At 45.8% G+C, this 13,913-nt stretch overlaps 1 protein-coding gene and 1 long non-coding RNA gene across 7 annotated transcripts in view; one reads left to right on the top strand and one right to left on the bottom strand.

The window, feature by feature from the left end:
• PSD3 (pleckstrin and Sec7 domain containing 3) overlaps positions 1–13,913 on the top strand; it is a 116,055-nt gene that overhangs the window by 14,883 nt on the left and 87,259 nt on the right. For 3 of the 5 annotated variants that reach the window (XM_009687556.2, XM_068926708.1, XM_009687559.2), the window contains one exon: positions 11,849–12,911. In XM_009687556.2, coding sequence (XP_009685851.2) covers positions 11,849–12,911 — 1,063 coding nt within the window. Of the gene's footprint in view, positions 1–6,839; positions 8,135–10,086; positions 10,281–11,848; positions 12,912–13,913 lie in introns of those variants that run through there. The other 2 variants (XM_009687557.2, XM_068926709.1) reach the window with 2 other exon arrangements.
• On the bottom strand, positions 3,180–8,735 carry LOC138064402 (uncharacterized). 2 transcript variants are annotated; one of them, XR_011137645.1, is made up of 3 exons: positions 8,569–8,727; positions 6,513–6,840; positions 3,180–3,839 (listed from the first exon to the last, which is right to left on the bottom strand). It is a non-coding gene; the product is annotated as an uncharacterized lncRNA (long non-coding RNA). The 2 variants fall into 2 exon arrangements; XR_011137644.1 differs by lacking the exon at positions 3,180–3,839 and having other exon boundaries at positions 5,548–6,840; positions 8,569–8,735.

Genomic DNA, 13,913 nt, shown 5'->3' with positions numbered 1-13,913 from the left:
ACTGGAGGGGTTACCCCGTCCCATGTCCCCGCTCTGACACAGCGATGGCCTGCCGAATTGTACTGCTCCTGCTGGGTGTTTTGCCTCCTGTGGATAAAAATACCAAGGCACATTTTTCCCCCTGCCCAAAACTCAGTCAGGTTCCCTGCTCCACGACATTGCACCTACCCAAACTGTTTTTTTGTTAACACAAAACAAACGCATCCTCCTCCTTTAGGAAGATGTTTGACCCACATGGATAAACCAGGGTGGTGCTGTCACGTCTACTTGTTTTCTTCATATAAGCACATCTGAACTGCTTACCAACTTGAGACGAGTGATGATGAGGTACAGCAGCACAAACCCTGTGCAACTCCTGGTTTCCTTTGAACTGACATATGTCAAATATATCATAACATGTGTCTGGGGGGACAGAGACTGCTTTGGGGGAAGCAGCTCTGTCTGAAGGGTTCTCTGTCCTTCTCAGTATTAGAGGGGGAGAAACATCCAAACAAACCTGTTAATTTCTGACATTGCCTTTAAAAGAAAGAAGGCATGCTTTTCACAGATCAAAGTATGAACAGTTTCAAGCAAACGAGTGACAAGGGCAGGGCAAGGGGACGCACTGGTATTTAAACTTAGTAAAGGTAACAGCTTGTCACTGTGGGCTGTAAAGCTGGGCTTTAATTTATCTAACCCAAAGCAGATTTCACCTAGGCCTTGGCTGGCCTCAGAAAGTGAGAACACAACACTTAAGCTGCTAAATGGCTTAATCACTTCTGCCTCCGAATTCATCCTTTCTCTTTCAGACACAGCCGTATTGCTGAAGCCTTCCTGGATGCTGTTGAGAGCATTCATTTTTTAACTGGGCAGTGAAACACTTGCACCTGACAAGTAACTTCACAAAGAAGGAGCAGTAATTGGGGACAATTGTGGCAAACAGCTCCGCTTGCCTAGATCTTCCTCTGGGAGGCAGCAGACTTGGTTAATAAGCAGTGGTGCTGATTTTTACCTTCCAGTTTTGAAATGGTGGTCATTTTCATGAATGAGAGGAGACAAAAAAAATCAAGTTATAGGCGTGTAGAAGAGGTGTTTCACTGATAAGGTTCACATGTACACGGTAATAAGTTTGTTGTATTAAAAATAAGTAATTCCTCCTCATTCCTCCCCTCTGCTGCACTCAGTCTGTTGTAATGCTTTATTTTTATTTGAGATATTTTGTGATCCCTGGTGGCTCTGGTGCTCATGTCTTTAGTCTGCAGTTCCTGCCTGGCTTCTTGCCTTTCTCTCCTTCAACAGAAAAAGATACTGCTATCTCTTGTCCTTCTGCTGTGGGGAGGCAGATGTATTCACAGAAGTAGGACCAGGCCCCAGGGAGCCCAAAAGCAGCCAGGCCCCTGCAGAGAGGACAGCTAGCCACGTGTCTGCCTGCAGGGCCCCGTTCCTCGGGCTGCTCTGTACCCTGGGCTTCGCTGAGCCGTGCTGCCACACCACCACGTGTGAGCGCACAGCTGGCCTGCATTCCTGGGTGCGATCCCAGCCTTCTGCCTTCCAGCAAAAGAAAATATTTTTAAAAAACTGAACTAAGCTGGGTTGTACAAGTCATCTTCTGAGCCTTGTAACATAAAGGGCGCTTGTTTATATAGCTCTGGAAATACACCCTCCTCTGGAAATGGCCATGGAAACAGTGATCCCCGTTGAACAGTCTTATCTCTTAGACTTGGGCAGGCTACAGGGTAGCACTGTTTTATGACTTTGTAGTTAATACATTTAAATACCGAAAAAAAAAGTCTTGGCAAAATGAGTCAATCTAAAAAATGCTTCCTAAGGACTTGGGGGAACAGAGGGAAACCCTACAAAATGGTTGCTTAAACAAACATAAAAGTCAAGAACTCCTTAAATCCTGTTAGATTAGAAAAGAAATCCAAGACAGATGTTAAGAAAATATCTTGTTGAGATTCACGGCCAGCGTTTTGCCTGATGCTTCTGCGATGGGAAAGCTTTCACCTTTTCTGTGTAACGCAGGGTTTAATCTCATCTTTTTCCAAAAAAAAAAAAAAACAAATAGTCTCTGGGTTGCTATGTAAATCTGGTCTTTCCCAACTGCTGCTGGAAGAAAATTGTTTTTGAATTCCTGGAGAAACCAATAGCTTTTTGGAAAGCCTGTCACTCACTATTTTGTGTACAGTGAGGCGTCATGAGGCAACCGAGCTCATTTAATAGCTCACTTCTGCCAAAAGGGATGGTCCCAGCTGCGTGCTCCCTCTGACTGTCTCATGCTAGTTCTTGTGCTCATCTGTCTTAGCTAGCTCAACCTTAGCAAAAAACCGCTAGGAAAAAAAAAGTCTAGTTTCTCCTGGTAGTCTGTGCCACATCACCTTCCTGATGGGTCAAACACTGCCAAAGCTGACACATGGAAGAGTGTGCAATACATACTTTAATCCATGCAACACACGCATTCCTGGACCTGAACCATGGAAATGATTGTGTTTGCTGTAGAATTTCTTTTAACTCATGCCAAGAGCTAAGGAAGCACACAATAGCTGTTTTTTGGTGCAAGAACAGCACTTTTATGATCCTATATTTAAATATCTGTAAGCAAATTAACTCCAGTTACTTTATGTAAAATGATCATCACTGACTTTCTAGGTTGTCCTTTGCTTTCCTGCCTTGCTTTTGTTCTCTGCATCATTTCCTGAATCCGGTCTTGCATATCCACCTCTATGCATTGCATGAAGGTTGCACCTTCCTAATCTTCACTTGGAAAATTTTCTATAGACCAAATTACCTCAAAAGTTGCACAGTTCTCAGACTAGCCCAGACTGCCAGCTGAAGTCTTTTCCAGTGCTTTAACCGTGCTCACTTTCCATTTTGATAGAGCGCCCAGTGTCGTATTTTCATCTCTTTGTCTTTCCACCTCCAGGTAGTCCAGGAAATCTGGGCTCCCTGGTCTTGCATTTTTCCTCTGTAGCCTTCCTTTCTTGAAAAGTCTCAAAACTGAATTTCCTAAGGGTTAAAAGATTGCCTGATTTTTAGGCTCATGTTGCTTAATTAGAGGGGAGGGAGCCTGTACGTAGAGTGTGTATTTAAGATTATATCCTGCAACAGTTAAATGGGAACGCATGTACGATTCAAATCTGAAAAGCTAAAACCTGTGATGCCCCCAGAAAAAATTAATATTCCATTCTTTTATTGTATTTGAATCAATCAGATTTTTTATTGTTGCTGGTGTCCCATTGCAATTTCTGACATACTGAAGAGCAGCAGGAGTGTTGAAATGTTAGTCTGGAATCATTACATTTTCTCATAGTAATCACTGATGTTTGCCTCCTCTGGTTGGTAATGATGCAAAGAGAATGGGAAAGGCTGAAGAACATACGGAGAGTAGTAAGAGGTATCTTTTTAAATGTGTGTCTTAAGTAAGAGAAATGAACATCCTCCCATGTGGGGCAGAAGACAGGTGCTGTAATCAAATGTACTTTTCCAGTTGAGTTTGAGTAGTTCAAAAAGCAATTGCCTCTCTGGCTGTCATGTTAACTGACCGCATTGAATGCTCCTCTTTCATTTCCTTGCCGTCTAAAACAGGTGATTTTAAACTAGTGCCGGAATGCTCTGAGGAACACCTAATGCTTAAAGCGCTCAAACTGTAGTCGGAAGAGCACACCTGACTGTGCCCACAAAAAAAGGACAGCTTGCACTGCGCTCTGAATCTTGACTACAGAAGGTGGAGATGTGTTGCTGTCTCTGCCTTTGAATTTCTGTGTCCCGCTACCCAGCGCTGCGTGATTCTGGGGCAAGCTCTGGAGCTGTCCGGTGTGCTCTGATGGATGTCTTGGTTTCCAGGCCCTTTGAAAGAAAAACTGAAAGGGCATGAGGCATTATTATATAAAGTCCAGTGCTGTGCAGGAGGAAATTGGGCATCTCGCGACCTGCACTTGAAAGCTGGATGGTTCAAGTTATCGTAACCTACAGCTGCTGGGAGGAGATTACCACATCCTTGACTCTGTCAACAACTAAGCTGTTTGAAGGCCAAGGGCTTAGCAGAAATAATGGGTGAAAAATAGGCTGCTTCTTGTTGTTTTGTAAAGGTGCAGAATTAAGCACCACGGAAGTTAGGAAACGTGAAATTGAGGACAGCAAGTATTTCCCATTTGTGGGCCGTCGGCAGAAGCTGAGGGCCACCCTGACACAAGAGAGTGCGCACATATTTGGGGACCTGGTGATGCAGGCAGCTGGGCCGTGGTGTCTGGCCTTGCGCAGATGCTCTGAGCAAATGCGGTGCAGACTGAACTCAGCTGAAGTTGGCAGCACTTAAGAAATATTTTCTAGGAGGCCCTCGGGCCCTTCCTGTTGGGCAGACAGAAAACTAAGAATTCGGGTCAGTGGGCACAAAAGGAGAGGGGCTCAGACAACTGACTTGACCAGGCATGTGTGCCTGGTACAAGGACATTTCCACTTGTCTTCGTCATGGGCTCCTCTCTTTTCCTTTCCTTCAGCACCTTCAGCTTCTGAGATAAAGAAGATAGATAGGCAGCACACACACACACAAGCATATTGCAGCTTTGATTTGTCTCTAAAGCTTTCAGAAGGAAAAGCAGCATATTATCCTGCTGCTAGTGATGGCCCGATAATGAATGTGTAGAAGGGGGCTTAATTAAAATTTTATGGGCAGGTGAAATTATGCCCTGGTACCACACTGAAAAAATTTAACAGAGTACAGAAAAGGTTTTTCCCATTCACTGTTCAGCGCTTTAACAAGTGCCTTTTACTCTTTTATCCCTGCATTTTTTATTTAACACTGCTCAGCTTCCTGAGACTCTCATTCACCGTGCTAGCCTGCCAAAAAGTTCCTGTGCAATATCCGTCGGCACCGTTAGCAGCAAATGTTCAGATCCTGTGATACGCACAGCCCTTCTACGTCCTCTTTTTATTTTAGCTGAGTAACTAAGAGTAACTCAGTATCCAGCTCCTGGGAAGCTTTGAGAACTAGTTAACAAGCATTCGCCTAACCTGGCAAGTTGGCCCCAAGTCTTGAAATGTACTGAAGAACATCCTTTTCTGCTGTTGGGTCTACTTTCCTCAGTGGCTGCTGCGAAGATCCAGACTGGCGTCTCATATCTCTGTGCAGGACTGTGTTTCTTTTATGCTGTTGTTGCTAGCGCAAAGTCTGGAGAGACTTTTTTTTTTTTAACTGGAGAGATCTTTCTTTTAAAAGGACTTGTAAAAGGGTTTTGAAAGATTCTTTAACATGTCATATTTAAAATAAGTAACATAAGTATTAGTGGATTCAAATAGGTTATACAGTCCTTTGTAGATGCGGCAAGTGTCACAGCGGCTGCGAGCTGTTAGTGCTCCAAGAGTTTGCTCTTTCAGCTGAAGGTTCTTAGGGGGTTGTTTTAATTACTGATATCATTAAGTCTATCTACATGTATAAAATCACCAGTTAGCTTCCTTTACAAATCAGAGCAGTGGAAAAACAGTAATTTCAGATGCCTTTTGGATCTGCCTTTTGAATTTTGGGTTTAAGTCCTAGGTTTTCCAACTTTTCAAAATCACAGATCACAGACACTTGACTGGAGGAGGTGGGGCTTTAAGAAAGAAAAAAAAAGTACATAACATATGTACTGAGAACCACCCATGCTTTTCACACTGGGATAATCAGCCCTTTTTTTTTTTTTTTCTTTCTTTCTATTCCCTCCTATTCCCGTTCATGTTAGCAGCTGTTCCACTCTACTCTTTTGCTTTCCAGTGTTATGACTCTTGGGACTGAGCTATCTCACTGACCATCTGTGGCCAATATAGCAATTTGTAGTGGATAATCTCTCAGACTAAATTCTCCCAGCACGTGCTGTATGTTAGTTTTGGACTCTGTCCTGTTCTGAGTTCACCCTGGGCCTCTGAGCAGTTGCGGCAAGGTGCCATCTTTCCTACGGCTTGGAGAAAGAAGGAGGCGCTCAGTGGAGGATTTCCAGTTTGAATTGGTTTGAGTTATACCAGAGGCCTCCAACTCCAGTTCTCAGTGGAAATACTTAAAATGTATGAAAGAAATTTGCGGTTCAGTCACAGCATTATTCACCTAAGGCATTCTATGTAGAACCAGATATCATGAAACAGAGATTTGCAATTGTAAAAACAAACAACAAACAAACAACAACATGCACACATGTGCACACACGCATATACAGGGATGTGACATGCAGGTTTTAATCATTGCTGTTTGAACTGATAGAAATCACGTTCTTAATCTCGGCACTTTCCTCTCTCTCTCTTTTTCTAGCAGTGACAACTGAATATGTCATATAATCACCTGACGTAACTAGTGGAGAGAGTCGTGATAAATTTACCTAACACGAGAATGGCTGTCCTGCAGCAGACTAAAGATCCAGCTAACATAGCAGCTGGTTGCCAAAAGCTGATACTAGGGAACAATATAAGAGCAGTGTAAAGCAATACTCCTCTGAAAACCTCTTCCAGTTTGTAGTAACCTGCGGGCTATGGATTTCCTGAGCAACGCGGTGTAAAATGGCACTTACTGGCACTTAACGGGACTTTTTTTTCCCCTGAACGGATCGTTGTGATTTTTGAGTGAATGGAAATTTCCAGCCGTAACACGCTCGGCTGCTGTGTGCGGTGCGGCGTGGCTGCACTGAGCGTGCAGGGCACCTCGTTGCTCTGAACTTCCCGCCGCTGGCGCGACGACTGCTCCTGATTCACCTTCTCCACGATGCTGCTGGCTCCCAGAGCAGCCCCTTCTGCTGTCGCTTCCCCAGGCTGAGGTGTCCCAACTTACGCCGTCGCTTGCGCTGTGCTGGCTGTTCATATCTCCAGCTCTCCATCACCTTTCCCGCATGCTTTCTGTCTCTGTGACAAGAATTGACATGAGTAGAGGCATCTGACTGGTGCTCATTTCCTAAAGAAACCTCCTTTACCTCTTATCCCTGCTCCATCCTCTACCCCTTGGACCAGCTTCCCCATTTCTGCCAAGTTTTTGCATAATGCCCATGCAACCTTGCGTACTGCTGTGGACGGGCAGGTGAGACCCGGGCAGCAACTTCCGTGGCGAGCAAACAGCCTCAAAGCCTCGAGCCGCTGCAAGCTGCAGCGTCTCGGGCGCCCAGTCAGCGCAGCAGCATGCAGACGTTTGCAGGCCGGCTACGACAGAATGGTGCTACGCTTATGCTAATCCCACAGCTTTGGCGAACGAAGGGCCTCTGCAAGCCAGGACCTATCACAGCGTGGGGAATTACATCATTTGGAAAACGGGCTGCAGCACAAGGCTGCCAGCGACGGTGCAGCATCCCCACTCGCTCGTAGGCGGAGGCCGCTCCATTTCAGCCTGAGCAGGCACCGTTTTATAAATCTGAATAGTTTTTGTTAGCCTAGAAGTTGATAATCAAGGAACTTCAAGATGAAGAGAGATGTGTGCTTCCACGTCTTTGGAAGGGTGCATTAATGATAAAATTCCACAGATCCTGTGATTTGTTCCTTAATTTTTGTCATCTAGACACGATTTCCTTTTACAGATATATTGTTTTATTGCTTATATTTGCCTTTTTAAAATAAAAACAAGAAATGAGCATAACAAGAAAATATAATTGGTATGATTCTGCATGCAACCTCACCCACGTGCTATTTGTGATCAGTGCAAAGAGCTGTGGAGAAATAAACTGCAAGATGACTGTGCCCTTTTGTGAAATCTTCCGGCTCAGAAATGTTAAAATACCGTCAGGCACCTTTTGCTCTGAAATGAATGTACCAAGGTTAGGATTGCCACTGTGCTCTTTTATTTGTTTTTGAACCCAGGTATAGTAGTAAATGGCTGTGGAGCATAAACATCTCCCTGGCATATCATCAGGCAGTCTTGCTGGAGGAATTTTTTTCCCCCCTGTAAGCTGCCAAGGTGGACTCCTTAGCTTCTGCGATAGACCAAATGAGACTGCAGTTCCCCCATCAGTTTCATAATAGTCAGAAAGCTTCCATTTACATCATTGTGTGCAGTGCAGGGCAGCAGCGGCCAGGAAATTTGAAACTATTTTGATTCCAGTTGACTAGAACAGCAGCAATTGAATTAGCTGGTATCGTTATAGATAAACTGATGATCTGTGCATTTCATTTCTTTGACCAATGGGTAACTGCTGGAGCTACAGTAACCTCTGTGAGTAAGGAGACTGTTCAAGCAAATATCTCTATAATTTCTCTAGCTAGCTAATATATATATACTGTATAGACTAGAGAGACACTCACACCATTCTTTTTATAAAATGTAACTGTAAAAAAAATGTCTGTCTATGCTTGTAACTTGTGTTTTGCTTCCTAGAATTTCCTTTTATTATGCTGTAGGCAAGCTTGATTGAAATGCAATGGTTATTTACCTATGAAATATCATTATCTATGCCAGTGCTGATTTAAGTCATGAATTCTGTCATCCTCTAGTCATCAGAAAAGCTGCCAGCTGCTTTTATGTTATATTTGCCCTGTCTCAGTTTTCTAGCCATTCGCCCCCTTGCTATTTTAGCTTTTTCTCTCTCCTTTTAATTTTTGCTTTGTTGAAAGAAGCCACCTTCAATGCAAAGTAGAAATTGATGTTACCTGAGAGTGTGTGTCCTTTCATTGTTTGTTTGGTGGTGGGTGTTTTTTTTCCCTGCTCATCTTCAGTGGAGTCCTTAAATTTTGTTGTTGCCTTTCTAGCCTTGTTTGTAATGCAGTCATATTGGGGGATGGGGCTGGACAGGATATGCCAGTAGCTGCAGCAAGACATGATGCTGTGGTGGTGGATGGGAATAAGGGAGGAGTTTCCCTTAAAGAGCTCCAGCTCCTCCAAACTGTGCACCTGGAATGAGGCGCCGAGCTCCATCTGGGCTGGCTTTGCACCTTTCAGGAGCAGGTGGCAACTGGTGGCGTTTTGCTGCAAGGAATGGAGAGCTCAGCGGTACTGTGTGTGGTGTTACGTAGCCTAACCAGGACAGGCTGTTGCTTTGATGCCACATCAAGAATCTTTTTTTATGGGGCACCGAATTAGGCACTTTTTCTCCAGGATTCTGGTAAAGATGAGAATCCTATTTACTTGTATTTACATACTGCAGCAATGGAAATCTTTCCAGAGCAATGTTACTGTGGTCTTACTGTAAAAAAAGGCCTTGCATTTCTATGCGAAAGTATTTTTCTCTTGCCCAGTTGGAGCTCTTACAGCTTTGCAGAGGTCTCACCTTCCATATGTCTCTATGCGCCTGTGTATATGTCTGTTTTATATGTATATAACTTCTTGAGTGTACCAGACTTGACATAGGGTGAAGTTTGCATGGCAGTAGGTTAGAGAAGAAGTTAATGGCGAGAGCTAAATCAGATATTTGCTCTGGATGGTTTACTGCTGTTCTGAGCGGCAGCCTTCTGTGATCCGTAGAGATGCTCAGCGGTGTGTTCAGCGTTTCGCTGCCAGAAGGACGGCCACTTCTGTCTCCCTGATGTCGGTTCAGGGAGATAAGATAACGTTTAGCGGGGAAGATCTTGCCTTGCTGCTTGGCCGGGTCTGTGCGTGGCGTGTTGTCGGGGGCTCGGCCTCCAGCACATGTGGGCTGCGTCCCGGCCCAGCAAGGAGGGCTTTGTTGGGGGCGACGTGCCGGGCAGCGCCCAAAGATGCCAGGTGCATGGGTCAGCAGGAGATACAGGGTCCCTGCACACTCTGCTGGCAGGTGCTGCTCCATGCCTGATTCGGGGTGCAGCTGGGCTCAGGGCTGCTGGGGATGATATGTCCCAGCTGGGGCACCCCCATTGCAGGTTTGCAAGGGGAGAGTCGCTGTAGGAGGAGCTGGGTCTACGGAGAAAGGTTTATGACAACAACTCTAGTGAGGCGGTGAATACTGACATTTCTTCTGTGTTAAAAATCCCTCTGCAGATGTGTGCTGCGGGAGCGGCAAGCTGCAAAACGGGCCCACGCAATGGGCTGAGCTGGTGCCCGTAGCTGGTGCTGCTTGTGCAGCCGTAAGGCCACGGCCAGCACACAGCCTCGTCTGCCTGCACAGGACGCTTGGGAGTGCATGTGCCTGCAGCGTGGGTGCTGTGAGTGCATCCTGATGGAAGAGCATCCAGCAGCTGTAGGAGATGATTGGGTGCCTGCTCCGCGAAGCACGTGGTTTTGGGGTGCATGAAGTGCTGCCTGGCTGTGCAGATGAAATTGTGTGCCGAAGGTGCAGTTTATCTGCAGCTCCCAGACACACAGAGAAAGTAGTGGCCGTGGTCATGTGGCGAGGTCGGCCTGGATCCAGCATTATCCAACCCTGTGTATTTGAAACCCTGCGATGAAGGTAGGCTGTGTGGATGGGGCATCACTGCCCCTGACTGCCCCGTGAGACCTGCTTCTGTAATCTGAGGCTGCCTGACTCTAGCAGTAGAGCACAGGTCACTCTTTTGTCCAGATACTGTCCTCAGCAGGATCTGAGCCCTGCAGGGAAAACTGACCCAGGGAACTTTTATTTTGGAGCAGTTACATCAACAGAACTGAGATTCTGGGGAACCTACGGGGGAAGAGACTGCAGTTAGGCTAGTTCCCAGGCTGTCGGTTTGGTCCTGCGCAGACGCATAGCCTGCAGTATCTACCCGCTGTGGACAGAGCTGCTGGATAGCTAGTAGGCAGGTATGAGCTGCTACTCCATGTCTTTCCAAATCACTGGCAGATATGTCGCTGCATGAGTGCTGAACTGGTGTTACATTAACCTCCCTCTTACCTTGAACTCAGCCTATCGTTAACCACAGCTACGTGGCGCCCTTCTCAGAAATGGCTTGTGTCCAGAGAGTGCAGAGGGAAAATAGGAATCTATTTGCAAAATAGCATCCAGAGCTGTACCCCAAGCAGGGCCATGCTTCCAAAACGCGAGCTGGAGTCTAGCTCTGGAGCTCGCTCTCAGACACTTCTCCGAGTGGGTGTTTGGATCCAGCCCCTTTTGCTTTGTTTAAGGCCATTTATACTCCAGGCTAGATTTTTCCAGAAGTGTGCAGCAAACACAGCTGTTGCTCCTTTTTCCAAAAGCTCAGTTCCTCCTTGGGCCATTACATAAGTGGCCAAATACTGGTCACTGTATCATCCATGAGGTCCCTCTGAAAACAACTGATTCTGTGTTACCCAAGAACAATGGGAGCCACTGGGTGCTCAGCTCTTTTGACAATAGGACGGTCAGCTTTCTCCCCCACTTTATTGGTAGCAGTTTGAAAAACAGCACCTGATGGGAGGGGGAACAAGCTTTTTGGGCAGCAGTGATTTTATTTTTTGATTAGGAAACGTGGACTACTGACTGTGTGCGCATCACTGCAACGTGACCTTCAATTACCGGAGTTGTTAGAGGAAGATGGTGGTACTGGCAGAAAGTTAAATTGCCCATTAATTGCCTTATAATTTAGCTAATTGGTTCTGTCACGGCTGTAGAATATAGGGGATGTGACTGGTTATCATCTTCCCTGTGCTTCATCTTGATAAATGGAAATGACTTAAAAATCCTTTAAAAATAAAACCAGTATGTATGAAATGCTATGGATGGATGTTAAACCTGTGAATATCTGCTTTCTTCAGCCTTTGCATCTGGCATGTGGCCTAAGAGTATTCATAGGCCATCGGGACCCTTTTTGAAGTGTAGCAGGCATTTTTGGCATTCCTTCCTTTGCAAGGCAAACTTCTAAAGCAGGCTGCCCAAAAACCCCTTTGTGAAGGGACCAATTCTGGATAACTGCAGTGTGAGAGCGGGCAGAAGTGAGTTAAACAGACCAGTATTTTCCTTGCAGGGGGGACTGCGGTTACGCTGTTACTCGACTGCGGGGAGGGGAGGTCAGACTGTTTACTTATGTACGCAGAGGATAAATCCACGCTCTCTTTTTTTTGCAGGTAGCGGCCACGGAAGTAGTACTTTGCTCCCGCATACCGTCATCAATGAATTTCCAGAATATGGTACAATAGAGCCAAGTGGAGACACAATGAGGAGTTCGTCTGAGGGTCAAGCAGGGCCTGTAGTGTGCAGCCCTGAGCGATGGGACAGTGACCAGGTACCTTGCCGGCCGCTTCCTGAGCGCACTCATTCAGCAGATGGTTCAGGAACTCACGCTGAGGCATTGCAGCTGCATGCTGCAGAAGAGGGTTTACAACCTGAGGGTAACCTTCCAGAGACTGTGAAAATCTCTGGATGGCCGGAAGCAACAAAGGTGCAAGAGAAAGCAAATACTTCTCTGGATTCAGAGACACAAATGGAAAAAGAGAGGATTACTGGCAGCCAAAATGTGCAGACAGCCAGAGAGCCAGTTCCAGCAGGCCAAGAAAAACCCTCAGACATGTCTCTTCCATCTGAAGGAACAGCTGAGGAAAAAATGTATTTGATCATAGAAAAAGATCTGGCTGCAATATTGACTGGAGAAAAGCAGTCAGAGTCCTTGCAAGCCATAAGTAATAAAACTGAGGAGGTCCACACAGCGCAGGAGACAAGCTGTCATAGACCATCTGTGACAAACCTGGAAGCAGCCAGCAAAGTGGAGGGGTGGGCGCATTTTGAGGAGTTTTCAGCGTACACTCAAGGCAAAATGCAAATGGGTCCTGAGAGGAGGCTCTCAAAAGAGGCAGCTGTGAGCAAACATGTAGAATTTCAAGGGGTGGAGATTTTATGGTTGAAGAAAGCAGAGGAACAGAAAAGAGAGAAGCATTTGCTATTGGAGACGGTGTCCGTTGAGAGGAAAGCTTTCCCCAAAATACCCAGCCACTCTGTACCACCTATGGTCTCCCCGGGCTTGATCACCTCACCGGAGAGTGCTTGGAGGGAGGTCTGGGAAGACCTGAGGCCGGGAACTGTCTCTGGAGCTGCTCCTCTGGCTTTGCTTGATGAAAGTGGGGAGGATGAAGTCTTTGTGAAGGAGGATAAGACACATGGAGAAGACACTGAGGTGGTGGGAGACAAGGACAGGTAAGATGTCTCTTTGGGGATGCTGAGGGGGGCAGGGTTTCTCTCTTCCCAAGGATGAGTGGGTTGTGCCTAGCTGCCGATTTGCTCTTATCGGGTACTAGTAGTTGCCCACCAGTACGGTGGAGCTGACAGCACTACGGAGCACTTACTGTGTCATGGTGGCCGATGTGTGAATCCAAACTGAACTCCAGCTGCGCCATGCTGCCAAAGTTTGAAATCAGCCTTAGATTTGGAAAAGGAGCAACATCTCTTGCTGTTTGCACAGTGCAGTTCTTATGAAGAAGTCACAGCATAATTAGGATCCAGACATGGTAGATAATTAAGTGCATACAATATGCGGGTCTGGCTGTATGCGTCCTGCTAGATTTTCTGGTTTCAGGCAGGGTTTGTGCAAGAGCAGTGCGAGCAGCTCTGCAAGGTCAAATGATATCAAAGAAATTTTAGCTCAAGTCCCATACGTTATCAGAGGATAAGAGAAGTGATATATTCTCTGCTAAAATAACTAAGAAGTGTCCTAATTTGCTTAATTTTCTTTTCTAATCACATCTGTGATAAAGGGTCCCCATCCATGAGCTCTGAGCAAGCATACCTGTTCTGATCTGGTGGGTATTGCTAAAAACAACTGAAATTCAACACAGGGGGAACTTGTCTCTCTGTCCCTTGGGATCTGTTGAGCCCTACTGTGATTAGTGTGTGGGACGGCTCAGATTTATGGTCCTAATGACTTTCCTGGCAGTATGAAGGACCTCGTCGTGTTTGATGGTTCCTTAAGGCCTCAGGTCCTATGGTCATGTGCAGACATGCAGATCTCAGCTTTCACTTTAAAAAAAAAAAAACACATGCAGACAGCTTCTGGCTTCCATTGGTTTGAAGGAAAGTTTTAAAATGCAACCAAAGTGTATTCTTTATAATTGAGAAAACAAACAGTAGAAGGAGTCTCCAGTGCATCATGTTTTCAGGACGCTATGAGTCTTAAGTCCATGATTTTGGGAGAGGTCTGAC

Source organism: Struthio camelus, chromosome Z (genome assembly GCF_040807025.1).
Source record: "Struthio camelus isolate bStrCam1 chromosome Z, bStrCam1.hap1, whole genome shotgun sequence".
Taxonomy (NCBI): Eukaryota; Metazoa; Chordata; class Aves; order Struthioniformes; family Struthionidae; genus Struthio; species Struthio camelus.
Note: the sequence above shows the minus strand (reverse complement) of the source record. Positions and strands in the feature narration are given on the sequence as shown.